Genomic DNA, 27,334 nt, shown 5'->3' with positions numbered 1-27,334 from the left:
GGTGGAAAAAGCTCCTGCGTGCTGCCTCTTATGGGCAGTCCTGTAACAGTTTCATACTGAGGGTGGAGTCAGCGCCCTACAGTTCTCAATGCTGAGAACATTAGAAATGATCATCCTTATTAAATGGCTATTAAACTAAAGTTGGGAGATACTCTCAAACAACACAAGTTCTCTTCCTACAAAGACCATAAAATTAACATAGTAGTTTTCGTGAGAGGAAAAAAAAAAAAGTCAACTTCAACATTTCCTCATTATTATCTTCCAAAATATATTGTTAGAATATAAGACAACATGAGAGTAAATTACAAGTATTATTAAACAATCGATTGTGTGAGCTATTTCTAAAAGTGCTTTAGCATAAAATATAGTGCAAAGAAATTTACTAAACAAATGTCAGAAAAGCATACAAACTAGATTCCATTGTTAAACATGAATCAATCTTTTATCATTTTGATTTTCAATGAAATGAGTATCTGCTACTCAAAAAAATACCACTGATAGGATCAAGGATTTTTCTGCTTAATTCAGAATGCAGAAGATTAAGTTTGAGACATCTTTTCTCTTGGTCTTATTCAAAACACTGCCAAAAATTCTGTACTCTAAGGTAAAACTCCAGGTCCTACATATTGTCTTTACCAACTTCCACAGCACTACAGTCCTTAAACAGAATCTTAAAAAAAAAACCTCAATTAAAAAAAAAAATTATAATCCCAGGACTTCCCTGGCAGTCCAGCGGTTTGGACTCAGTGTTTCCAATGCAGGGAGTGCAGGTTCTATCCCTGCTTGGGGAACTAAGATCCCAAATGCCACACAGCAACTAAGCACATGCAGCAATTAAGACCTGATGCAGCCAAATAAGTAAATAAATATTTAAGAAAAAATAAAAGAAAATTGCTTTGGACTTCCCCGGTGGTCCAGGGGCTAAGACTTCACACTCCCCCTACTGGAAGCCCAGGTTTGAGCCCGGGTCGGGGAACTGGATTCTGCACGCCACAACTAAGATCCAGCACAGGCAAACACATAAATAATAATAAAAAACACTCCGAGCTTCACTGCAGGGGCCGCAAGTTCAATCCCTGGTTGGCGAGTTCCACAAACAACAAAAAAAAGAAAGTTATTATTACAGTTCAGTTCCTAGAAGACAATTTGCAAAAGCTGGGGAAGTGACCACTTGCTTATTGCTTTGTTATTTACCAGTTTATTTCATTATCTTTCTCTTTTGTCAATTTACTTGACTTCTGAGAAGTTTTGGTTCTGTTAACGATGACAGACCTCCTTTAATTCACCTACACTATCTTGGTCTGCTCTGTCACCTCCAATGAGCCATTAGGAAAGAGGGACGCTAACAGATCTTGGCTTCTGTATACAGCCTAACTACTCAGAGTTCAATCCACGGACCGACAGCATCAGCATCACCTGGGAACCTGTTCAAAATTCAACTTCCATTCCGTATTATTCAACCATTAAAAAAAAGATTGACATCTTGCCATTTGTGATAACATATATGCACCTAGAGGGTATTTAACTTATATGCAGAGTACATCATGAGAAACACTGGGCTGGAAGAAGCACAAGCTGGAATCAAGATTGCCAGGAGAAATATCAATAACCTCAGATATGCAGATGACACCACCCTTATGGCAGAAAGTGAAGAGGAACTAAAAAGTCTCTTGATGAAAGTGAAAGAGGAGAGTGAAAAAGGTGGCTTAAAGCTCAACATTCAGAAAATGAAGATCATGGCATCTGGTCCCATCACTTCATGGCAAATAGATGGGGAAACAGTGGAAACAGTGTCAGACTTTATTTTTCTGGGCTCCAAAATCACTGCAGATGGTGACTGCAGCCATGAAATTAAAAGACACTTACTCCTTGGAAGAAAAGTTATGACCAACCTAGATAGCATATTGAAAAGCAGAGACACTACTTTGCCAACAAAGGTCCATCTAGTCAAAGCTATGGTTTTTCCTATGGTCATGTATGGATGTGAGAGTTGGACTGTGAAGAAAGCTGAGCGCAGAAGAATTGATGCTTTTGAACTGTGGTGTTGGAGAAGACTCTTGAGAGTCCCTTGGACTGCAAGGAGATCCAACCAGTCCATTCTGAAGGAGATCAGCCCTGGGTGTTCTTTGGAAGGAATGATGCTAAAGCTGAAACTCCAGTACTTTGGCCACCTCATGTGAAGAGTTGACTCACTGGAAAAGACTGATGCTGGGAGGGATTGGAGGCAGGAGGAAAAGGGGACGACAGAGGATGAGATGGCTGGATGGCATCACTGACTCGATGGACATGAGTCTGAGTGAATTCCGGGAGCTGGTGATGGACAGGGAGGCCTGGCGTGCTGCGATTCATGGGGTTGCAAAGAGTTGGACACGACTGAGCGACTGAACTGAACTGAACTGAGAGGTTATTATGCTAAGTGAAATAAGGCAAAGACAAATACTGTCTGATTTCACGTATCTAAAAAACAAAACAAATGAAGGAACATAACAAAACAGAACAGACTCATAGATAGAATAAACAGGCGGTTACCAGAAGGGAGGAATCTGGAGAAAGTAATGAAATAGGTGAGGGAGATTAAGAGGTACCAACTCCCAATTACAAAATAAATGGGGATGAAACGTACAGCATGAGGAATATAACCATTTATACTGTAGTATGTTTGTATGGTGACAGATGTTAACCAGACATATCATGATGATCATTTTATAATGTACAGAAATACTGAATCACCATGACACCTGTAACTAACATAGTACTGTAGGTCAATTATACTTCCATTTAAAGCACTACGGGATTTCACTGGCGGTCCAGTGGTTAAGACTCCGTACTCCCAATGCAGGGGGTACAGGTTCGATTCCTGGTCAGGGAACTAAGATGCCTGGCCAGAAAAAGAAAAAGACAACAAACAAACATGTATACACTGGAAGGAAATGCACCAAAATGCAAATAACACTTATTTCTGGTGGGAAGGGGGCCAGTGTGAATTATGCGTGATTGTCAATTTTTACTTTATGCTTTTATGTATTTCTGTTTTCAATGAACATGTACTGCTTGTAAAATTAGAAAACAACAAATGTCACTAAAAATGAAAAAAAAAAAAAAAAAGTACCATTCCAGATCTTCTGAATCAGAAACTACATTTTAGCCAGATCTCTGGATTATTTGTCTACACATTCAAGTCTGAGAAGCACAGATATAAAGGGCCACTGGCAAGGGTACTCACCACAACCCACTTAATACACTCTCTAGGAACAAATATCCTAATCAGATTCATAGTTTCAGTTAATAGAAGGTTCTTAATTATTACAAAGACTTTATCTTCAAGCATGAAAAGTCTTCCCAAGGCATAAATGAAAAACATACCCAACCACTGCCGCTCACCCTCTACTCTCTGACAAGGTTTGTTGATAGCGAATGAAATACTGATGGAAATATATTTATTTATTTTATACAGGGGGCTAAATATTCATTCCTTGCTTTCCAGGTAGCTCAGTAGTCAAGCATTTGCCTGCCAAGGCAGGAGATGCAGGAGACTTGGGTTCGATCCCTGGGTCAGGAAGATCCCCTGAGGAGGAAATGGCAACACACTTCAGTATTCTTGCCTGGAAAATCCCATGGGCAGAGGAGACTGGCGGGCTACAGTCCACACACAGGGTCACAGAGAGTCAGACATGACCGAGTGACTGAGCACAATCCTTGAGCACGTGTATTCATTAATGTTCCCAACAGCCTTATGGGGTTGCTATCCCCACAGTACAGGACACTGTACAGGACATCTGTACGAAGACTCAAAGGACAGTAACTACCTTGCCATAAATCATTCAGGGATCCAGAAGCTAAGCCAGACTTGCAGTCACCAAGCTCATCCTGATAAATACTACACTCTGTCCCGCCAATCCCTGTTATTTAAAGATACTATATTTACAAATTCTACCTACTAAAATTTATTCATAACCTCCAAATCATTATTCACTGAACTTTCGCACTTTTCTGACAACAGGTACATACATGAGCAGAAGAGCAAAACTTGTGGAAAAGCAGCTGCACACATTCCCAGTATGAGGTGATACTTTGCCTTACTTCACCTCTCGTATTTTAAACAAGCATCCTTTTCAAAGTCTGTTTGCCACTACATTTTCACATTTTGTGCTTTTTGTTGGTGACTGCCCCCAAAGTGCTCAAGTGCTGTCTAGTGTTCCTAAGGCAAGAAGACTAGCTCCTGGAGAAAGCACATGCGGTTAGAGAAGCTCCAGCACAGCCTAAGTTACAGCGCCATCAGCAGCAAGCTCAGTGTTAGGGAGTCGATGATATGTATTAAGTAAGACAAACAGAAACACACAAAACAAGGTTATCTATCCATCAGTTGCGACCAGAGGTTCACAGGAACCGCTCCCTTCATCTTCTCTATGGACAGTGTTTCAATATTTGCTAAGATGGTGTTTGCATTGACTTCATAGATCGTAACTGCCCCAACTGTTGTTACAAGTACTAATTTGATGTGTAATGACAGGAAAAGCACCAAATTTTCAGAAACAAGAGATTATCTTCCCAACTCAAAAACAATAGTTGAAGGTTCCTGACAGGATAACTACAGGACTGGTAATGGTGTTATTTCACAGCTTACAGACTAAAATCATTGGAATAACACAATGCAAAAACTCAGAAAAATGAGTATTACATCACCACGGACAAAGATTCTCTGGCGGCTCCATGGGGTGCAGGCAAGATGATTCAAAGGGATAAGGGAGGAAAATACAAACCCATTCATTTATACTTATTTAAACCTCATCTTTGAATTCTAATTTACTTTATAACTTAATAACAATACACAAGAAATTCTGTTGGTTACAATAAGTTCTATTGGTTATGCCTGCCCCAACTCTACTGATGCTGTGTGTGTGTGTATACGTGTGTGTGTAGTCACTCAGTGATGTCTGACTCTCTGCGACCTTTTAGACTGTAGCCCGTCAAGCTCCTTTGTCCATGGGATTCTCCAGGCAAGAACACTGGAGTGGGTTGCCATGCCCTTCTCCAGGGCATCTTCCCAACCCAGGAGTTGAACCTGTGTTTCTTGTGTCTCCTACACTGCAGGCGGATTCTTCGCCCATTGAGCCATCGGGAAAGCCCGCTGATGGTTTATATAACCAAAAAATGTTGAGTGATCACTACCATAGAGGATCACAGTCAGTGCATGAAAAGAAAAGAACCTCCAGAGGCACATGTTCTGCAGTGAGGGGCAGGACTGATGGCTTTGAGGACTCAGATGCACTGGGAACCATCGAGGGAAAGCTGGGATCTACTGCTGCTTTGTCCCCAACAAGTCGTGATGACTCTCACCAAGACATGCCTCTAGGCATCCATTGATTCATATGAGAAATTAATTAGCTGGTTGTGACACTGACTAGATGATCCAAGCTAGGAACCCTTCTCACTCCAGAAATTTGACCATTCTGACTCGAAGAAAATAAGATATATTAGCAGTTAAGGAAAACCACTGTTTATTATTATCTGTAGCCTAAGGGTTAAAGGCATGTCCTGACAGAGCAACAGGCTGTTCACAGAACACATTTCCAGACTGGGAAGATTCTATGGAATCCTGTAAGATATCTAGGAGTTCGTGTCATCTTATATCGTTATAAGTTGCATCACAGACACCTTCAACTCTAACTACTTAGCAAGGGGAAAAAGAGACAGAGAAAGGGAAAAAATAAATATAACCAGTGCTGGTAACCTGTCTGCCATTCCACTCACAGAAGGTATTCTGTTCCCTGAGACAGTCTCAGTTCCCCAGTGTCTCTGACAGCATGAATGGTTCAGTGTGAGCCTAGTGTTTGACACAATATGTTTTTCATCTACGTCACCTAATCCCAAACCAACTACTTCCTCCGATGCTCAAAAGCAGCAGCAGCAATGTTTCAACTCTGAAGGAAAAATGGATGCATCAGTCTCCAGAGAGGACTGGCTTCCTAAGGGTATTTCAAAGGCATTTTTTTAAAAAAAAACCTTTTCTTTCGTATTGGGGTGTAACCATTTAACAATGCTGTGATAGTTTTAGGTGGACATCAAAGGGACCCAGCCATATATATACATGTATCCATTCTCCCCCAAGCTCCCCTCCCACCCAGGCTGTCACATAACACCAAGCAGAGTTCCCCATGCTATACAGTAGGTCCTTGTTGGTTATCCATTTTAATTACAGCAGTGTGTACATGTCATCCCAAACTCCCTAACTATCTCTTCCTCCCCTCTCCGCCTCTCCCCAGCCCAAAACTGTTTGTTCTCTAAGTCTGTGAGTCTCTTTCTGTTTTGTAAATTCATTTGTATCATTTCTTAGATTCCACATACAAGGAATGTCATAGGATATTGCTCCTTCTCTGATTTACTTCACTCAGTATGACAATCACAACGGCAATTTTTGACAATACTCAATTTTCACAGTGTATACTGACGGCAGAACCAAACCCCCAAATAAAGTACAGTTATTCTGTTCCAAGGGTGTACTCCTAAACCTATCACCAAGAGGTGGTGTAAACTAAAATTTGCCACCATATACTTTTATGGTATTTCTTACTGATTAAAGTGCTCTCGTGTCAGCTGTGTCATTTAACACCCACAAGACCAGGCAAAGAAGATGGAACAAGCACTGTGATTCCCGACAATTTGGTTTCAAATCCCAGGCAAACTGTTCAGTTTTTCAGAGCCTGTCTCCTATCAGTAATATGCAACAGTGCACACAACCTGACTTGTAGTCAAGGATACCAGTCGCATCTCAATGTTTCCTTTCATCATTTCCAAGTTCACACACTAACGTGACTAAAGCCCAAAGTAGAACAGAGGTCCAAGAAGGATACAATTTAGCATCTCTTTAAAGAGATGCTAAATTTAAAAAATCTGTATTCAAAAGATACAGACACTGTGCTAAAGGATTTCTTGGTTCAAATAAATTTGTGAAATGCTAGTCTCTTGAAGGTTCACAAAGCATTATGTGTGTGCAAGTGTGTGTATGATACAAAGGATCTGAGAAGGTGTGCAATAAAGAAACCTGGTTGAATAAGCATAGACCATTTTCTCAAAATGCATTTAGTAATCTTTTTCTGTGTAGTTACAATAAACATCCACAAAGACTTAATGTTCTTCCGAACACACTCTCAGAAACACTGGTTTTGATCATTTAATGCATAGCAAATAGACAATTGTAGTAATTAACCTTAATAAAAATAATAATTGATTATAGGACAAAGCACAATAAATTATCCTTAGAACAAGATCCTTGAGTGATTTTTTTTTGCAGTCTGGTCTCAAACGCAAAAAAAAAAAAAAAAATATTTAGACCATTAAGGCATTTTCATTCTCAGAAAGATCTCAGAATAAGTCTGTCATAAACAAAGATTCCAAGAAGTGGCTCAGCTCATCTTGCAGAAGACAAGATTAAAAAAGGTGAAAGAGATGCATTATTTTTTGCTACAAAATTGATTTGCATGAGATATCTTCTCCCTAAATAGATTTTCCAAGAATGGTATATATGCCATATTACTACTTGTCATTACTCCTGGTCTTCTGATAACAGTGGAAAGCAAGACTGTGACTTGTAAACTATGAACCATAAAAATGCAGAATCCTTTTTTTCTTTGAAAACTACAAGAAAGTAGTTATTTTGTCACAATCAAAAGAGAAAGAAAAGTCGACTCAGTTATCAACATTTGGCCAATTCTGAATATTTCTGCAGAGGCCTCACGTGTACTTAAAAACTTGGGGAAAAAAATGCCAAACTAGATTTCTTAAGACACTATGCTGGATGTCAAGGTATTGTGATCCTTCTAAAGAATTTGTAAGTGGTTGTTACAGTGGAGACCTAAAAGTGTACAACAATTTTATATCATAACCTAGATCAAGAAACACCCAACTCCAGTACTCTTGCCTGGAAAACCCCATGGACGGAGGAGCCTGGTAGGCTGCAGTCCATGGGGTCGCTAAGAGTCGGGCACGACTGAGCGTCTTCACTTTCACTTTTCACTTTCTTGCATTGGAGAAGGAAATGGCAACCCACTCCAGTGTTCTTGCCTGGAGAATCCCAGGGACGGGGGAGCCTGGTGGGCTACCGTTTATGGGGTCGGACAGAGTCGGACACGACTGAAGCGACTTAGCAGCAGCAGATCAAGAAAAACATTCTTCACAGGTAACTTTAAAAAAATTTTTTAATTAAAACTAAGACTTTCAGTTTGCTGGAAGACGGGTTTTCCCTACTTTGTAAACGGTATCTCAATTATTGCACACAAGCACTTCTATGAGAACTTTTATCTTAAACCTCTAAAAGTCAAATAAACAGAAGACTAGGCCTGAGGGATTCTTTTAAAAATTATATTAATATCTGATATTTAATCATCCTGACAAATACAACATATATAAAAAAGGAACCTGCTCTAATGCAAAGTTTTGTGAACTAGATGTAGACAATTTGGTTAGCACTGCTATCCTAGACGACTTTGGGTAAGAACTTTGTCTTCTTTTTAAAAAAAGGAAAATGGACGGACTATAGATCGTTGCTAACCTCGTCCAGGAACATTCAGTGAGAGGCTCGGCCACGAACAGCAGGAGTGGGAAAAGGCGAAGAATAACCATTACTGCCTAAGACACCAAGGCTACCTGAAAAGTCACCCTGACGCTTCAGTCTTTCCATTTTGCGGGGCTGGAAGCCTCAGGGACCACTAGATCGCGGCCGCCGACTCCCCAGGTCCATATTGGCACGAGGCAGTCGCTTACCTGCGGGGTGACGGGGCGCACACCTGCCCGGCGGGCGGCGCCCACACCTCTTCACCTTGCCGCCGCGGACCTGCCCTCCTCCGCCCTTCTTCACCACCACCTCCCTCCCTTCCCACCCACCTGCAAACAACCGAGGGCAGGGACGGGGGAAGGTGAAGATGAGGAGAAAATACATCCAGCAATACGCCGCAGACTACCTCCTCCCACCCCAGAGTCGGAGCAAAGCTACACCGTCTCTCCCACTCCTCGTGTCTCTAGTGCAAGGTCTGCGATACTTTCAACATTTTGGGTTTAAAGCGTAAGTAACTGCCCCGCTCCCTTCCGCCCCTCACCTTCACGAAAGCAATCGGGGTTGTGGTACCTTCGATATCTAACAGGATCACAGTGACTTCGGCGGGCACCGAAAGCACGACCATTTCCCCACCCCACCGACTGCTACCAAGAGAAACGGCCTACTGGTAGAGAGGGCGGAGGGCGGCGCCGGCAGCGCCCCCAGCAAAGGGCTGGGCTTCTGGTGGCCCAGAAAAAAAGTCCCGGAGCAGATAACCGCAGCGCGGCCTGAGGCACGAGGCGGAGAGGACTGGTCAGCGCCTCCGGACGTGGAGAAATCCGCAGCCCAAGGACCCTGAACTCGCCAGCTGCCCGGGGCGGGAGGCCCAGACCACGTGGGCAGAAAGAGAGGGCGGTCCTCACGAGGTTCCGAGGGGGCGGGGCGAGGCACAGTGCCGACGTCGATTGGCCGCTAGAGGGCCTCGAACCCGATCCGTCAAAATGGGGCCTCGCGTGGGCGGGAACAAAGAAGCGAACGCGGGAGACGGGTGCGCGGGAGCGCGCTCTCCGCAGACTGGTTGAGCGAGCGGGAGAGGCTCGGGGCACGTGCAGACGGGAGCCCCGCGAGTGGCGCGCCGGGGATGTGAGTGCCCCTTGCCCTCTACGGCACCTAGCCCCCTCCCTCCCCGCCCACAGCTTCGGCTTTGGCATTTTTTACAGTAATCCGACCGGGTCCGCGCCCCTCCTGCCGTTCCTCAGCCACCGAAGGAGGCCGTTCAGGTCCCGGTCAGCTGGACGGCGTCGGCCGATCGGCTAGCGCGAGGCCCGCCGCGCCCCCCTCGGCCCGCGCGCCTGGGGCGGCAGCGGAAGAGGCGTCCGCGCCGCGCGGCCGCCCTGAGAGGCCGCCGCGCGCCCGCTTCCTGTTCGGCTGGTTCCAGCCAGCTCGAGGACAAAACACGCGTGCGCGCGGCGGGCGGACGGCCGGCGCGCTCGCCGCCTCAGCCGCCAGCGCCGGGCGCAGTCCGCCTTTTTCCGGAGCGGCGCGGCCACGGTGCTAATCGATAGCAGCAGCTCTGCGCTGGGGGAACCGAGGGCGGAAAAAGGCGGGGTTGACGGCTCTTGGCTGGGAGTGGGCTGGACCGGACGCCAGAGACAAAAGGCTCTCAAGGCAAGAGGGACTGTGGCGTTGCTCGGGATTCTGACCCCAGGACTCGCCCCGTCGTTGTTTCTCTTCTGACGCGTCTCTTTTCCCAAGCCCGCGTCCCCTCACTCGCGACCTCGTTTCTCAGCAGGAGGGCCGTGATGGAGGTCCCGCCCCGACTCTCCCATGTGCCGCCGCCATTGTTCCCCTCCGCTCCCGCTACTTTAGCCTCCCGCAGCCTCTCCCATTGGCGGCCGCGGCCGCCGCGGCAGCTCGCCCCGCTCCTCCCTTCGCTCGCTCCCAGCTCCGCCCGGCAGGGGGCGCGCCGGGCCCAGCGCCACGTCACCGCCCAGCAGCCCTCCCGATTGGCGGGCGGGGCGGCTATAAAGGGAGGGCGCAGGCGGCGCCCGGATCTCTTCCGCCGCCATTTTAAATCCAGCTCCATACAACGCTCCGCCGCCGCTGCTGCCGCGACTCGGTCTGCGCGCCAGCACCTTCCGGCCGACCACTCCGCCGCTATGGAAGACATGAACGAGTACAGCAACATAGAGGAGTTCGCCGAGGGATCCAAGATCAACGCGAGCAAGAACCAGCAGGATGACGGGTACCGCACGCTTCTCGCCTCTCCCCTCTTTTCCCCTCCCCCAGCGCGCCGCACGCGCTCTTCGTCCCTGGGATCCGCGCGCTACCCTACCCCACCTCACCCGCCCATTCTTGTCCCGAGTCGATTCTCCCGCGTGTCCGCCGGACCCCACTAGATCGGAGGGAAGAGGAAAGTAGGAGACGGACGGGGTTACTGGAGAGCCCCGCGGAAGGTGGGGGAAGGGCAGAGGGTTTGGAGGCGGAGGGCGGCGGCGTCTGGGGCCAGAGTGCGCAGGCGCCGCGTGGGGCCTGAGGGGGAGGGGCCGGGCCGGCCGCGCCGCACACTGCAGCTGCCGCCGCCTCTTCACTGTATCTGTTAGGGCTCCGGGCAGATTTTCTGGGGAGGATGCAGGGGGACCCTTGGTTTGGGAACCTGTAGGCGACTGGTGCCCAGATCTCCAGTATGCGTGATGATGAATTCTTCAAGTGGAACGTTGACTTGACAGCTGAGGAAGACGGTGAACCTGAGTAGTGGGCGTTCACTTTAGAAAGTTGCATTTTCCTAGTTCGGAACGGTCTTTTAACGTGTTTGGTTGGCCTCGTTTAAACTGTGCCTGGTGCAGTGTGGAGAGCAAAGATTTGGATAAGTGACCTTGATGGAATTTGGGGCTTTTTTGTGGTCTTTGGTTCCTGTGTGTTTGTAAACAGGTGAAATTACTTGTACGTGGGTATGAATTTCCTGTGCTTACAGTTTGTAGTAAACGTAACTTTAGAATTGAACCGTTTTAGCTACTGCTGTTTGTAAATAAACAACTTTTATTTCTAGTAAAATGTTTATTGGAGGCTTGAGCTGGGATACAAGCAAGAAAGATCTGACTGAATATTTGTCTCGATTTGGGGAAGTTGTGGACTGCACGATTAAAACAGATCCTGTTACTGGAAGATCACGAGGATTTGGATTTGTGCTTTTCAAGGATGCTGCTAGTGTTGATAAGGTATGAACCTGTTTGCATCGTGCTTTTTGTGTGCGTTTTGCAAGTCGTTCGGAGGGTTGGTTGTATGTTGTCAGATCACATAAATCTGTCTTCTAGGTTTTGGAACTGAAAGAACACAAACTGGATGGCAAATTGATAGACCCTAAAAGGGCCAAAGCTTTAAAGGGGAAGGAACCCCCCAAAAAGGTTTTCGTGGGTGGATTGAGCCCAGATACTTCGGAGGAACAAATTAAAGAATATTTTGGAGCCTTTGGAGAGGTGCGCCGTGCTTTTGTTTATGCGTATTCTTATTCGATACGTTTATGTAACGTTTTGTCCCTGGCCCAGTTCTTACAGAATAGAGTTCGGTCAGGGTGGAATTAAATCATTGCTCAAGTCCTCCCTCCCTTACCACTGCTTTATGTGTTACAATGGAAACTAGTATCTAAATTAATGGAAATTAATAGCTAATGTATTTCAGCAAAAAGGTGAGGCTTTGGTGTGGTCAGGATTGGAGTGGCATCTGTGGGGTACAAAAGGCTGTTGAGGTTTTCCTCTCCCCTCTAAATAAACGGTTTGTAGATAAGCCAGGTTACTCTAGTTTGATGTTGATAATGAAACAATTTATACAGAAGTCAATTCATGAGAGTAACATACTTTGTTAAAGATTGTGAATGACTTGTGTCATTCTGAAACATTTTGGCAGCTTTTTAACTTTACTGGGTGATCTTGGGTGTGCATCTTGATTTCAGATTGAAAATATTGAACTTCCTATGGATACAAAAACAAATGAAAGAAGAGGATTTTGCTTTATTACATATACAGATGAGGAGCCAGTAAAGAAATTGTTAGAAAGCAGATACCATCAAATTGGTTCTGGGAAGGTAAAGCCATTTGGATTCTGTTCAGTGAACAGTGGGGTGGGTTTGTTTGGTTTTGTGTGTGTTTTTTTTTTCTTTTAAGGGAAATTTCACAACCTGTTATGAGAAGGAAAAAAATGGCTTGACATTAGAACAGTGGTAACAATTTTGTATTCTTTTTACCTTTTGTTTATAGTGTGAAATCAAAGTTGCACAACCCAAAGAGGTATATAGACAGCAACAGCAGCAACAAAAGGGAGGAAGAGGTGCAGCAGCTGGTGGGCGAGGTGGTACTAGGGGTCGAGGCCGAGGTGAGACCTAATTCCAGGGAAATGACGCAGTGGTTTAAGCTATCAACTGCTAAATATGAATAAGCCCATTGGAGAGTAACGCCAAATTTAAACTGTTACAGCATGCAAAGTGCTTGTTTTAGTCCAGGGGTTTTTGTTTTATTGGTTTCACTTCAAATAGCCACTCTGACAGTGTCAGTACTGATGGGAAAATAATACCATTGAACGTAATTAAGATTACATGATACACCTTGGCATGATAGGTGTTCTATGGCAGGAGTCCTTGTTCTAAACATGCTTGCTGTCTTCTTGATTTTTTTATCCCCCATTAGATTTAGGAAGCCTGATACTGGCACAGTTGGACTTATACACACACATCCCTCGTTTGTTTTTTTTTTTATGACAACTGTAAGTGATATTTTCTTAACCAGATAGCACTGTAGATGTCCATTCTTCCTTTTTAAGATTTGCAGAGTGAGGGACAGGAATGCATCATTTTATGTTAGGACTGGGGGTCAGAAGTTGTTTCCTAACAATCATTGTGCATTGTTTCAGGTCAGGGCCAAAACTGGAACCAAGGATTTAATAACTATTATGATCAAGGATATGGAAATTACAATAGTGCCTATGGTGGTGATCAAAACTATAGTGGCTATGGCGGCTATGATTATACTGGGTATAACTATGGGAACTATGGATATGGACAGGGATATGCAGACTACAGTGGTAAGAATATTTATTTAACTTCATAAACCAATGGTATTAAGATTCATCTCAATTCTGAGATTGTGTTATAGAAGTGTTTAGAGTTAAATTTTTGAGATGTAATCGTCACAGGGGGTTATACAGATTTAGTGACTGGTTATTATGAGCATTCTAGAATGTGATATGTGCCTAATTTATAGTGACTTAAAATACCTAATTCTATTTGGCATGCAGAATTTTGTACATCTAAAGCTTTTAAATATATAGCAAAACCATATCATTAAAAGCTAAGTAATTTTTTGTCTTTTCCACGTAGGCCAACAGAGCACTTACGGCAAGGCATCCCGAGGGGGTGGCAATCACCAAAACAATTACCAGCCGTATTAAAGGGGACACTGCAGAAAACAGGTGTGTATCAGAGTTCAAGAAACCAGTAGAAATGTCTAATTTAATTTAAAGATCAATAGACAAATGAAAATGAGTAAAAACAAAATACCACGTAGCGTGTTTTTACTAAATTGTTAAATTTTTACTTGCTTTATGAGCCTGTTTTGCCTAAAGTGTCTATAGATCTTTAACTTTAAAGTTTTATCTCACTTTCTTTAGTAATACAGAAAAACTTAAGAGTTTTTCTGTTTGCTTTGTGTACCAGGTGGTCTAGAGGAATAATTAAACTTTTTAGAACTGTTAACAGGTAAAGTACTGAAATGGGTACAACTTAAGGAAAACAAGAATGTTGTCTTCTAACTCTGACATTATACCTTGTTTGTACCCGCCAGCGGGAACTTCATTGCAGGCCGTGTGTCACCCTGACCACGTCTATCTCTGGGGGTCGCACGTTGCGGGCAGAGCGCAAGGCATACACCAGAAAACGCTGTCCTGTGGTATGGTCTCTTCCAACTTCATGTACCAGCGTAAAGATTAAAGTGGAAAACTTCAGACTTTGGCTTCTTTTTTAATCATTTTGAAGATTAAGTGTCTAAACTTAACTTAAATGGTTTTTTACAGGAGTTAAAGTACATAAATGCCTTTTTACAGCTTAATCATTTTGGTCTTCTGTTTAGTGTTGTATTTCAATTGTGGAGCCTCATTTTAAGTGTTCATTCTTTAAGATTTAATGCTTGCTTTTTCTTTTTATAGCTAATAGTGAAATCTACAAACCAAAACAAGAACTTTAAAATCTGGGATTTAAATTAAAGATCATATGCACTTAGCAATTTGTTGCCTTGAAATACAAGCGTGTTAGAAATTCGTGTTTGTAATAGAATTTTACATGGCTTACTAGAGACACTTCTAGTAAACCTTGCATCTAGCACAGTTCAATCTGTGAATATGAAAAGATTGTGTTCCCTGATTTTCTAAGTAAGTTTTAATATCATATGGGAACTTCAAGGTGAGATGATTATGATGATTATAGTTACCCAAACTGCATTTTGCCAATGAATTTGCATGTGATCTTTAATTATTGAAGAAAAGAATAAAGTGAGAACTTAAAACAATTCATGAAAGTGGACCTTAGAAAGCTTGCCGGAGTTGCACAAATCTAATTGCTATTTTGTTTTTGTTTTTAGGAAGAGATTGCTAAAGTAACCATCTTGCAGGAGGACATTGAAGATTGGTCTTCTGTTGATCTAAGATGATTATTTTGTAAAGACTTTCTAGTGTACAAGACACAATTTGTGTCCAACTGTATATAGCCGCCAATTAGTTTTCTTTGTTTTTACTTTGTCTTTTGCTATCTGTGTTATGACTCTGTGGATTTGTGTTTATACAGACTTTATTTGTATGATTACATGTTAAACCTCAAATAAATGCTTCCTTATGTGATTGTTTTTCTGCGTCAGGTACTAAATAGCTCTGTAAAAGTGTAATTTAAATAAGCAATAATTAACGCACAGTTTATTTTGTAGGGAGTCTTGCTCCATAGGAAGAGAAAACTGTGGTCCTTTATGAATAGCCAGCTACAATGTCTGCTCTGTTCCCCTTGTTTGTTAGATGTATTCTATGCTCTTAAGACTTCATTTTCCTCTCTAACTGAGGCTTCCATCATAACCTTTAATGTTGTTTCTTCTCTGCCTATCTGGAGACATTGTCATGAAAGTTTCTGTGGCATAGTTATACTGTTGTGATTAGTGGGAGCTTTCTAGTAGACCATGAGTCTTTGGTTATATTTTGAAAAGTAAATTTTTAATGGCACAAAGCATGCTGGTAGCTCCTTTTATGAAGAAAATGTTTTGCTTTGTTGTCTCCGGAAAGGCATTTTTTTAATGGATTGTTGTATTCAGTGGTCTGCTAGAAAGAGCTTTGACTGATCATAATACCATAACTTTGTTTTCTTGATTAAAATGTCCAGATATACCCATTGCGGGGTGGGGGGGCTAAAACTGTGTTATAGGAGCTACAGGTTAAGAATATCAGATATAGTTAGATTTTACACAACAATTTTGGCAAATAGGTATGAAGTTATTAAAGTTTGAACAAAACTTAGATTAAAAGATTTGAAGTAGTAGCTGAGTAAATTAATTGTATTCTATTCTGTTGGTTTTATGTCACAGCAAGCACCGAACTGAACAAAATGTTTTCTCTTGGGGCCTTGTTAGGAAGCTGTACTGGGTGTTAACTGTTAGATGGTGTGAGTTCTTAGAAGGCATGGGTAGTAGGTTTCAGTCATTTTTTTATGTGGTTAGTGCATGAGCTGAGTAGTTGAGCATATTCACATTCAGACATAAACGAATAATGGAGAAGGATAACCCTTGATTCTTATGTAAATGCAAGTCTTACGTGTGACCAAGTCATGTCATTACAACACATCTTCCTGGTGCGTTAAAAACTTTTAGCTCTAGATTTGGGAGGATATCCTAGATAAGTTCAAGTTTTGAATTTTACATTCAGTGTAGTTTACTGAGTTTAATGTTTTCGGTTTTGTTGCTTTGGTTTCATGTTCGCCATTAGGATTGGCATACATGTTTACTTGTGGAATAGTTCACCGCACCTTCAATCAAGTGTAAATTTTTTTATGCTAATGAACCTGCCTCTTGTTTTCTTTGGTGCCTGCAACTTTCTTTATTCCAGTGATGTTTGTACTTGATGGGCTATCAAGTTATAATGCTTTTGGCCTTGTTTTGCTCCTGTTTTGCTGTTTGACCTTAAACCTAAGCTAAGTACCAGTGTTGGCTATTGCAAGGGATTGTTTATTTTTTCAACATGCAACCTTAGGGGACAGAAAGGAGATTTTCGTTTTAAGTTATGTTGTCAAGTCAGTAGGTGCAGTGTCTTTAGGGCAGTAAATCTTGTAAGTTCAAATATATGATTAGGTGACAAGTTGACATTGAGATTGTCCTTTCCCTGATCAAAAACGAATAAAAGCTTTTTTTTAAACAAAATCCATACTCTTCAGTCAAGTCTTGATATATATGATTTTGAAGAAATACACTACATCTAGTCTGAGGTCTTTTAGAAAAATGAAGTACCTATGACAGACATAACTCAATTAGCCTGTATTTTTCTTAAATACACTTCCTGAATAGTTTTGACCAAGTTGTATGTGTTGCTCCTTACCCTTAGAGACACCTTAATTATTTAACAGTTTTATTGAACAGCATGTTAATATTTTGTAGTCTGAGATACATTTACATGATTAAGAATTAAGAGTTAAGATGCATATTGAGATACTAACATGGATAAACAGCATTTATTCCATTCTCTTCCATGCATCTTTTTCATAATGGTGAAGGGAACTGGATCTTCGTCAAGATTTAATAGGATGTCAACCATAAGGTGCTGTTTCACTCATTACATAATTGCATTTATTTTAATGCAGTTTTTAGTTACAGGAGGTAGAACTAATGGTGTGTTTCTACCATTTGGGTTTCTTCTACCTGTAATGCAAAATCAAGAAATGTCATTCTGTAAAAATAATTACCTCAGAATTTTCAACTTAACAGGGCTTTCCTAGTGACAGCTGGTAAAGAATCCGCCTGCAGTGCGGGAGACCTGGGTTCGATCCCTGGGTTGGGAAGATCCCCTGGAGAAAGGAAAGGCTACCCACTCCAGTATTCTGACCTGTAGAATTCCATGGATTGTTTATAGTCCATGGGGTTGCAAAGAGGCAGACACGACTGAGTGCCTTTTGCTTCACTCAACTTAACAGAATTGCCATCTACTATGGTTTCTAGTTTTGTGGCTGCCGTGTTCTGCACATGGCATTTTAATTTAGACTTAATAATGTATTTTTGTCTTGAAATAGTAAAATTAGATGTGAGATTTCAGTTTTGGTTGAAGCGAAAATAGTTAATCACCTTTGCTCGACCACTGCATTTTATAAAATGTAGGAAAGAGTTTGCTGGTGTTTTGTGAATTTCGGGAAATGCTGAACATTCTGAAGATTGAGTTTGTGTTACTTTAAATGGCAGTTAAATTTCTGACTTTCTGTCTACTCGGGAGGAGTAACCCTATTTGGGGAGGTAGATTGTAAGTTCAGAGGGTGACAGGGTTTAGGTGTGATTGGGGAAGGAATATTCAATGATCTCTGATTTCTTAAAGATAAAAATTTCAAGTAACAGTGCTTAAGGTTTTGGTTTCTCAAAAAACAGCACATGGTAGAAATACATGAGAAACACTGCTACAGATGAGTTCTCACACTAATGCTTACCTCCTTTTGAGACTCACCAAAAATGAGTTCTCTTCAGACAACAGAAGAAATGAATGTCGATACATAAACACTTTTAAAAAGACACATTGTAATTGATTTGTGGGATCTTAGTTCCCTGACCAGGATTGAACCCAGATCCCAAACAGCTGAACCGTAACCACTGGAAAGAAAGTAAAAGTGAAAGTAGAGTCGCTCAGTCGTGTCCGAGTCTTTGTGACCCCATGGGCTGTAACCTACAACACTCCTCCGTCCATGGGATTTTCCAGGCAAGAGTACCAGAGTGGGTTGCCATTTCCTTCTCTAGGAGATCTTCCCAACCCAGGAATCGAAGCTGGGTCTCCTGCATTGTAGGCAGATGCTTTACCATCTGAGCCACCAGGAAAGATGGCAGGAAGTAACCAATGGGCTGGCAGGTATTTGCCAGTATTTCCTGTCAATGAGGTTGCGCAAAGGCAGTTTCTTTAGAAGTATCTACTCAGAAACTCCAACCAGTCCACTCTGAAGGAGCCCTGGGATTTCTTTGGAGGGAATGATGCTGAAGCTGAAACTCCAGTACTTTGGCCACCTCATGCAAAGAGTTGACTCATTGGAAAAGACTGATGCTGGGAGGGATTGGAGGCAGGAGGAGAAGGGGACGACAGGATGAGATGGCCAGATGGGATCACTGACTCGATGGACGTGAGTCTGAATGAACTCCGGGAGTTCGTGATGGACAGGGGGGCCTGGCGTGCTGTGATTCATGGGGTCGCAAAGAGTCAGACACGACTGAGCGACTGAACTGAACTGAACTCAAATTGTGTGTTGGCTGGTGAACATAATACACAGGGTGGTAGATGAGACAGGAATGCCCAGCCCTGCAAAATAACCTCTGGAAAATAATCCCCTTATTTTTCAAGTTGAAGGAGTTAGATACTAGAAAATTAGCTCATTTCATTTGGGATCTATTACAGTCCTATAGGGCATCTCTGAGGCTTAGGTTCAGTGTTTAGGAGTGATATTACTAAGGTTGGTGCCAAGATCTTTTGTAGGAAAGTAGGATTTTATTACAGTTGATTTATTCTGATGAAACGGGCCTGGATAAACTGGAGCAACTACTTACTCCAGTAAGAGAGCTGTCCTATGGGATTGACTGATTGCTTTGGTTGCCTTTGAACTGAGACATTTGATACATTAAAGTTCTTCGTAGGCCATTCAGAGGGACCAAGAGAGGGTGTGTCAGTGAAGACTAAAATATAGTGTAATTCCAGTATTTTTCATTACCAGGAAAGCCTTCTCATGGCCTATATGTTGAATGGCTTATGTGTCACATATTGCTCTCATTACGTAATGACATTTCTATTAAAGGCATATGGCTGTCAGAACATGTACAGTGATACTCGGCATTATACCATCAATTTATTGATGCCAGGTAAAATAAAAACAAGTATTCCCATTAGCTTTTACACATTTTAATGTGATTTTTTTTCAATCAAAATTTTTAAACTATTTTTGGTGGCACTGGGTTTGTTGCTGCCTGAGGGTTTTCTCTACTTGCAGTGAGTGGGGGCTGGTCTTCACTGTGGTGCAGACCTGTCATTGTGGTGGCTTGTCTTGCTGTAGAGTACAGACTAAGAGTGTCAGCTTAGTTGTGGCTAAGGAGTTTAGTGGCGCTGTGGCATGTGTTATCTTCCCAAACCAGGGCTTGAACCCTGCCTCTGCAGGCAGATTCTTAACTACTGGGCCACCAGGGAAGTCCTCATGTGACTTACGTGAGACTTTTAAAATACTGGAAATAGGACTACCTGCTGGCCCGGTGGTAAGAATCTGCCTGCCAATGCAGGGGACATAGGTTTGACTACTGGTTTGGGAAGATTGCATGTGCAGGGGAGCAGCTTTTGATGCCTGCATGCTCTATGGCCAAACAAGCAACAATTAATGAGCCCTTGTGCCACAACTGCTGAAGCTCACATGCCCTAGAGCCAGCAAGTTGCAAAAAGCCAGCAGCAAGCTTGCGTGCTGCAGCTGCCAAAGCCCCTGCACCCTAAAGCCCAAACTCCAAAACAAGACACCGCGACTAGAGAGTAGCCTCTTCTCACTGCCTGAGTGCGGCAACGAAGACCCAGCATAACTAAAAATAGTTACGAAGCAGTGTGTATATGTAAAAGATTTTTTAATAAGATACTGAAAACAAGTCCAGTAATTTTTGCTACTCTCTAGGACTTAACTATATACTCAGTACATCATTGGAGATAAGGAAAGAGAAAAGTCACTTTTTAGTCTGTAATTTTTTTATACTTGGAAAAATGACAAAATATTTGTACAGATATAATTTTTAAAAACTATGCATTTGAATGACCAGAAAATAAACAGACCCCCAAATTACACCTTTGATCTCATTTTAAATGTCTATTTTTTCATATATATATTTTTTTAGTTACAATTATGTAAAAATAGGACTTAGATCCTGTTATAACTAAGAATAACTTCACATATTCCTTCTTGGTTGGGGGGTGGGGTGTGGAGGAGGGTAGTCATACCACTCTTAGTTCCCTGATGACCAGAGATCAAACCCGTGCCCCCTGCATTGGCACCAGAGTCTTAACCACTGACTGCCAGGAAAGTTACCAGACATGCTCAACCAGGAAATAATACAGGCATTAATTGCTGTTCTCTTGACAATTTCATGGGAAAATATGGAGACTCTTTTAGTATAACTTAAGAGCAACCATCACAGTTTATTAACCCCATTTAGGAGTTGCCATAGGAAAGAAGAAAAAGCACTAGGTGAAGATGTCAAAGTTTCTCAAAATTACCCCGTAAATCACTGCTAAGATCATGCCCTATTCTTTTTTGAATTTGCAATACATATTTACATTTCTGTGCATTAGTGCACTCCTACCTATAGTGTAAACAGTATCCAGATATATATAACTTCACGAGATAGAAAAGGCATTCAGGGATACCTTGGAAATACTAAAGTATTGTTTCAGATTATCTCAAGCAATAAGGTGAGTCACATAAATTCTTTGGTTTCCCAGTACATATAAAACTTATGTTTACACTATAGTCGACTAAGTGTGTAATAGCATTATCTCTAAAAAATGTGTACCCCTTAATTTAAAAATATTGCTAAAAAGGTTTAACCATCATCTGAGCCTTCAGCAAGTAGTCTTTGCTGCTGGAGGGTTTTGCCTCAATGTTGATGCTGCTGACTGATCAGGGTGGTGGTTGCTGAAGGCTGGGGACAGAAATGAGGTTTGCCACATTGAATGATTTTTTTCCTTTCATGATCAATTTCTCTATAGCTCTTAATGCTATTTAATATCATTTACTCACAGTAGAACTTCAGAATTGGAGTCAACCCTCTCCAACTCGGCCACTGCTTTACCAACTAAGTTTATGTCATATTCTAAAATTTTTGAATCTTCACAGAGTCTTCACCAGGAGTAGTTTACATCTCAAGAAACCACTTTCTTTGTTCATCTGTAAGAAGTAATTCCTCTTCCATTTTATTATGAGACTGCAGTAATTCAGACATATTCTCAGACTTCACTTCTAATTCTCTCTTGCCATTTCCACCACATCTCCCTGCTGAAGTCTTGAACCCCCCAAGGTCATCCATGAGAGCTGGAATCAACTTCTTGCAAACTGGCATCTGACATTTTGACCTCATGAAGCACAAATGTTCTTTAATGGCATCTAGAATGGTGGATCTTTTTGACAGGGTTTTTAATTGACTTTGCCCAGATCCATCAGAGGAATCACAAAGCATGACAGCTATAGCCTTATGAGGATGGACATTGCAGGGACTGATGCTGAAGCTGAAGCTTCGGCTTTGGCCACCTGATGCAAAGAGCCAACTCATTGGAAAAGACCCTGATGCTGGGAAAGGTTGAGGGCAGGAGGAGAAGGGGACGACAGAGGATGAGATGGTTGGATGGCATTGCTGACTCGGTGGACATGAGTTTGAACAAGCTCCAGGAGATGGGGAAGGACAGGGAGGCCTGGCGTGCTGCAGTCCATAGATTTGCAAAGAGTCAGACACCACTGAGCGACTGAACGATAGCCTTACCAAATGGCTTTCTTCAGGAAGACTTGAAACTACTCCTTGACCCATGGGCTGCAGAATGGGTGCTGTGTTAGCAGGCATGAAAATAGCAATTAGCTCATTGTGCATCTCCATCAGAGCTCTTCAGTGCATTGTCAATGAGCAGTAATACTTTGAAAGGAATCGTCTCTTCTGAGTAGTTCTCTCAACAGTGGACTTAAAATAGGAAACCATGTTGTCAACAGATGTGCTGTCCTCCAGGCTGTGGCTATTTATAGATCATGGGAGATGGCTTCTTTCCTTAAACATCAAGAAACAGCCTCTGCTGGCTTCAAACTTTTTTTTCCTGCCGCTTCCTCACTTCTCTTGACCTTCAGGGAATGGAGGAGAGTTAGGACTTTGCTCTGGAGTAGGCTCTGGCTTGAGAGACTTTTGTGGCTGGTTTGGTCTTCTGTCCAGACCACTCAGATTTTCTCCGTAACAACAGCAAGGTTGTTTGGCTTTCTTATCATTCAAGTGTTCACTGGAGTAGCACTTCTAATTTTCCTCAAGAACTTTTCCTTTGCATTCACAACTTGGCTGTTTGATGCAAGCACTATTAAAGCCTATCTCAGTTTTGGACATGCCTTCCTCAGGAAGCTTAATCATGTTTCTCTTTTGGTTTAAACTGAGAGATGTGTAACTCTTGATTTCACCTGAACACTTAGAGGCTACTGTAGGGTTGTTAACTGGCCTAATACTGTTGTGTCTTAAACAGCAGAGACGCCTGAGGAGAGGGAGAGAGGCGGGGGACTAGACAGTCAGTGGCGCAATCAGAACATACACTTTAGGACTCCCCTGGTGGTCCAGTGGTTAAGAATCTGCCTGCCAACGCAGGCGACATGGGTTTGGTCCCTGCTCCTGGAAGATTCCACATATCGTCAGGCACCTGAGCCCACGCACCGCAACTGCTGAAGCCCACGTGTCCTAGAGCCCATGCTCCACAGTAAGAGAAGCCACTGCAATGAGAAACCCGTGTACAGCAACAAAGACCCAGTGCAGCTAAAACTTAAATAATTTTTTTTAAAAAAAGCACACACTTATTGATTGCATTCTTAAATGGGCATGGTTCCCAATGCCCAAAACAATTACAATTTTTAAATCGAGGAACACTGTTGGCAGATCACCATAACAAATATGAAAGTAATTTTAAAAGTTTTATATCTTTTGACAATTACCAAAATGTGATGCAGAGAAACTAAGTGAGCAAACGCTATTGGAAAAATGGTACCAATAGTTGCTCAATACAGGGTTACCACAAACTCCATTAAAAAAGAAAAAAGGGTTAATAACATCTGGAAAACACAAGTGCAATAAAATGAGGTAGTCATGTATAATTTTTCAAAAAGTATTTACTTGCCTCTGCATTCAGCAACTATGGCCTAAATAGTTCAATCCTTCTAAAGAAAATTAAGCAGGATAAAAAAAATTTTTTTAAGTCTTATTTCTTAAGAGGATCATGGCGTCTCGTTCCATCAGTTCAGTTCAGTCACTCAGTCATGTCCAATTCCTTGCGACCCCATGAACCGCAGCACACCAGGGCTCCCTGTCCATCACCAACTCCTGGAGTTCACTCAGACTCACGTCCATCAAGTCAGTGATCCCATCCAGCCATCTCATTCTCTGTTGTCCCCTTCTCCTCCTGCCCGCAATCCCTCCCAGCATCAGAGTCTTTACCAGTGAGTCAACTCTTCGCATGAGGTGGCCAAAGAACTGGAGCTTCAGCTTTAGCATCATTCCTTCCAAAGAAATCCAAGGGCTGATCTCCTTCAGAATGGACTGGTTGGAGGTTGGATCTCCTTGCAGTCCAATGGACTCAAGAGTCTTCTCCAACACCACAGTTCAAAAGCATCAATTCTTTGACACTCAGCTTTCTTCACAGTGCAACTCTCACATCCAAGCATGACCACTGGAAAAACCATAACCTTGACTAGACAGACCTTTGTTGGAAAACTAATGTCTCTGCTTTTCAATATGCTATCTAGGTTGATCATAACTTTCCTTCCAAGGAGTAAGCGTCTTTTAATTTTATGGCTGCAGTCACCATCTTCAGTGATTTTGGAGCCCAAAAAATAAAGTCTAACACTGTTTCCACTGTTTCCCCATCTATTTCCCATGAGCTGATGGGACCGGATGCCATGATCTTACTTTTCTGAATGTTGAGCTTTAAGCCAACTTTTTCACTCTCCTCTTTCACTTACATCAAGAGGCTTTTAAGTTCCTCTTCACTTTCTGCCATAAGGGTGGTGTCATCTGTATATCTGAGGTTATTGATATTTCTCCCGGCAATCTTGATTCCAGCTTGTGCTTCTTCCAGCCCAGCATTTCTCATGATGTACTCTGCATATAAGTTAAATAAGCAGGGTGACAATATTATACAGCCTTGACGTACTCCTTTTCCTATTTGGAACCAGTCTAGTTCCATCACTTCATAGCAAATAGATGGGGAAAAAATGAAAACAGTGGCAGATTTTATTTTCTTGGGCTCCAAAATAACTGGACAGTGACTGCAGCCATGAAATTAAAAGAACCATGCACATTGGAAGAAAAGCTGTGACAGACAAACCCAGACATCGCATTAAAAAGCAGGAACATCTTTGATGACAAAGGTACGTCGAGTCAAATCTGTGGTCTTTCCAGTAGTCATGTACCAGTCTTTCCAGTCAGTCATAAAGAAGGCTGAATGCTGAAGAATCGATACTTTTGAACTGTGGTGTTGGAGAAGACTCTTGAGGGTCCCTTGGACAGCAAGGAGTTCACACCAGTCCTAAAGGAAATGAAACCTGAATATTCATTGGAAGGACTGATGCTGAAGCTGAAGCTGCAGTACTTTTGGCCATCTGATATGAAGAGCTGACTCATTGGAAAAGACCCTGATGCTGAGAAAGATTGAAGGCAGGAGAAGGGGATGACAGAGGATGAGATGGTTGGATGGCATCACCGACTCAATGGACATGAGTTTGAGCAAACTCTGGGAGATAGTGGAGGACAGGGAAGCCTGGTGTGCTGCAATCCATGAGGTCGCAAAGAGTCGAAACGACTGAGCAACTGAACAACAAGAGAACTGTAAGAGCTGAAAAGGTAATGGGAGATTTACCTGGCTAAAATCTGACAAGATTAAAACCTAGAGAAGCAAACATAGCACTCAAATCTGGGTTTGATGGCCTCACTGGACTAAGGGCACAGAAGCCAAAAATGTAGGTCCAATCCCCAGTGGAGACTCTTGATACCCCATTGCTCCATTAAACTAAGGGCTTGCAAAGGACTACAGTTTCCAGGCAAGGGATAACCTGGATTCTTCATTTGGGTGGTTAAGGCAACTTCAATCTCAGAATTTAGATTAAGATAGTGCTAGGAAAAGTAATGGAGAAGGCAATGGCACCCCACTCCAGTACTCTTGCCTGGAAAATCCCATGGACGGAGGAGCCTGGAAGGCTGCAGTCCATGGGGTCGCTGAGGGTCGGACACGACTGAGCAACTTCACTTTCACTTTTCATTTTCATGCATTGGAGAAGGAAATGGCAACCCACTCCAGCGTTCTTGCCTGGAGAATCCCAGGGACGGGGGAGCCTGGTGGGCTGCTGTTTATGGGGTCGCACAGAGTCGGACATGACTGAAGCGACTTAGCAGAAGCAGCAGCAGGAAAAGTAAAGGGCCTCAAGAGCTTGAAAGAATCAAATGAAAATCATTATTTCATCCTAGGTTTCTGATTGTTTCTACAAATATTTATTCAAACATAATGACCCATAAATAAAACCAGCACAAGTGAGAATCAGCACACACAGTGTACAATTCCAGGAAGCATCAGGCCTCCATGCTTATCATGTTGAAATAATATATAAGCTTGAAAATAGCTCCAGGGAAGAGGAAACAATAAAAACATGACAGTAGGTCTGATAAAGAATCAAACAGGACTTACACAAATAAAACAGCACAATAAATGAAATTAAAAGCAAAAGATAGGTGAGTCTAACCACAGATTGGGCACAACTTAAGAATACAGAACTGAAGGATGAATAAGAAGTAACAATCCAAAATGTATGGAAAGACAAAAACAAGAAAATTGCCTTAGAGAATCAGTGACATTAAGGATACAGTGGATAGATATAACATGTTTAATTGGAAGTTTAGAATAGGCGATATGGGGCTTCCCTGGTGGCTCAGTGTTAAAGAATCCACCTGCCAACGTAGAAAACGTGGGTTCAATCCCTGATCTGGGAAGATCCCACATGCCTCAGAGCAACTAAGCCGATGTGCCGCAACTAATGAGCCCACGATCTAAAGCCTCAAAGCCACAATTACCGAAGCCCGTGTGCCCTAGAGCCCATGCTCTACAATAAGAGAAGCCACCACAATGAGAAGCCTGCTTACCACAACTAAAGAGTATTCCCTGCTCACTGGAAACTACAGGAAAGCCCATGCAGCAACAAAGACCCAGCACAGAATAAAAGGCAATGAAGAGATAAATGGCTGACATTTTTTTCAGAAGCTTTGGAAGACAATCTACAGACTCAGTATACCAATAAACTGTAAGTAACAAAAAATACTGAGAAATCTTTACAAAGGCGCATAATGGTGAAACCAAAATACTCAACCACAAAGAGAAAATCCTTAATACAGCTACATCTAGATCCAACCACCCGTAAGCAGGAAATACAAGAAATAGAGGCACATGTTAAACTACCATGAAGATGCAATGATCCCAAATCTAGATTGTGGGAAATTCAGCTATTAGAATGTCCCACATCGTCAAAAAATAAATGACATAAATAATTGGGCAGCGGACGTGGTTCAACTGTAAAAGTCTTATGGTAATTAATATATATTATAGTAAGCAAGCATTTAAAGTGCAAATCACTATTTCTTTAATTATGACATAGTATGGGTTTCCCTGGTGGCTCAGTGGTAAAGAATCTGCCTGCCAGTGCAGGAGACAGGAGTTCAGTCCCTCCTCTGGGAAGATCCCCTAGAGAAGGAAATAGCAATCCACTCCTGTATTCTTGTCTGGGAAATCCCATGGACATAGGAGCCTGGC

At 42.5% G+C, this 27,334-nt stretch overlaps 2 protein-coding genes across 15 annotated transcripts in view; one reads left to right on the top strand and one right to left on the bottom strand.

Annotated features, from left to right (window-relative positions):
• Positions 1-9,914, bottom strand: part of ENOPH1 (enolase-phosphatase 1) — a 37,897-nt gene extending 27,983 nt beyond the window's left edge. Inside the window, exon 1 of one of the 4 annotated variants that reach the window (XM_055588923.1) lies at positions 9,760-9,914. Coding sequence is in view for 1 of the 4 variants with exons in the window: in XM_055588920.1 (XP_055444895.1) it covers positions 9,093-9,176 (84 nt within the window). In the remaining 3 variants the exon portion in view is untranslated. Of the gene's footprint in view, positions 1-9,092; positions 9,427-9,748 lie in introns of those variants that run through there. The other 3 variants (XM_055588921.1, XM_055588920.1, XM_055588922.1) reach the window with 3 other exon arrangements.
• HNRNPDL (heterogeneous nuclear ribonucleoprotein D like) lies at positions 9,565-15,414 on the top strand. 11 transcript variants are annotated; one of them, XR_008717243.1, is made up of 9 exons: positions 9,569-9,673; positions 10,323-10,775; positions 11,580-11,748; positions 11,845-12,006; positions 12,480-12,611; positions 13,433-13,603; positions 13,899-13,990; positions 14,362-14,466; positions 15,154-15,414. XR_008717243.1 is itself a non-coding variant. In XM_055588914.1 (8 exons), coding segments are annotated over exons 1-8 (1,215 nt in total). In that variant the 5' UTR covers positions 9,569-9,671; the 3' UTR covers positions 14,396-14,467. The 11 variants fall into 11 exon arrangements, 7 of the variants coding, with proteins under 7 accessions (XP_055444889.1, XP_055444893.1, XP_055444891.1 ...); XR_008717244.1 differs by lacking the exon at positions 13,433-13,603 and adding an exon at positions 12,784-12,898 and having other exon boundaries at positions 9,571-9,673; XR_008717242.1 differs by lacking the exon at positions 9,569-9,673 and adding an exon at positions 12,784-12,898.
• The last annotated feature ends 11,920 nt before the right edge of the window (positions 15,415-27,334 follow it).

This window comes from Bubalus kerabau, chromosome 7, assembly GCF_029407905.1.
Source record: "Bubalus kerabau isolate K-KA32 ecotype Philippines breed swamp buffalo chromosome 7, PCC_UOA_SB_1v2, whole genome shotgun sequence".
NCBI classification, from domain to species: Eukaryota; Metazoa; Chordata; class Mammalia; order Artiodactyla; family Bovidae; genus Bubalus; species Bubalus kerabau.
The sequence above is the reverse complement of the archived record's forward strand: the minus strand, read 5'-3'. Positions and strand labels throughout refer to the sequence as shown.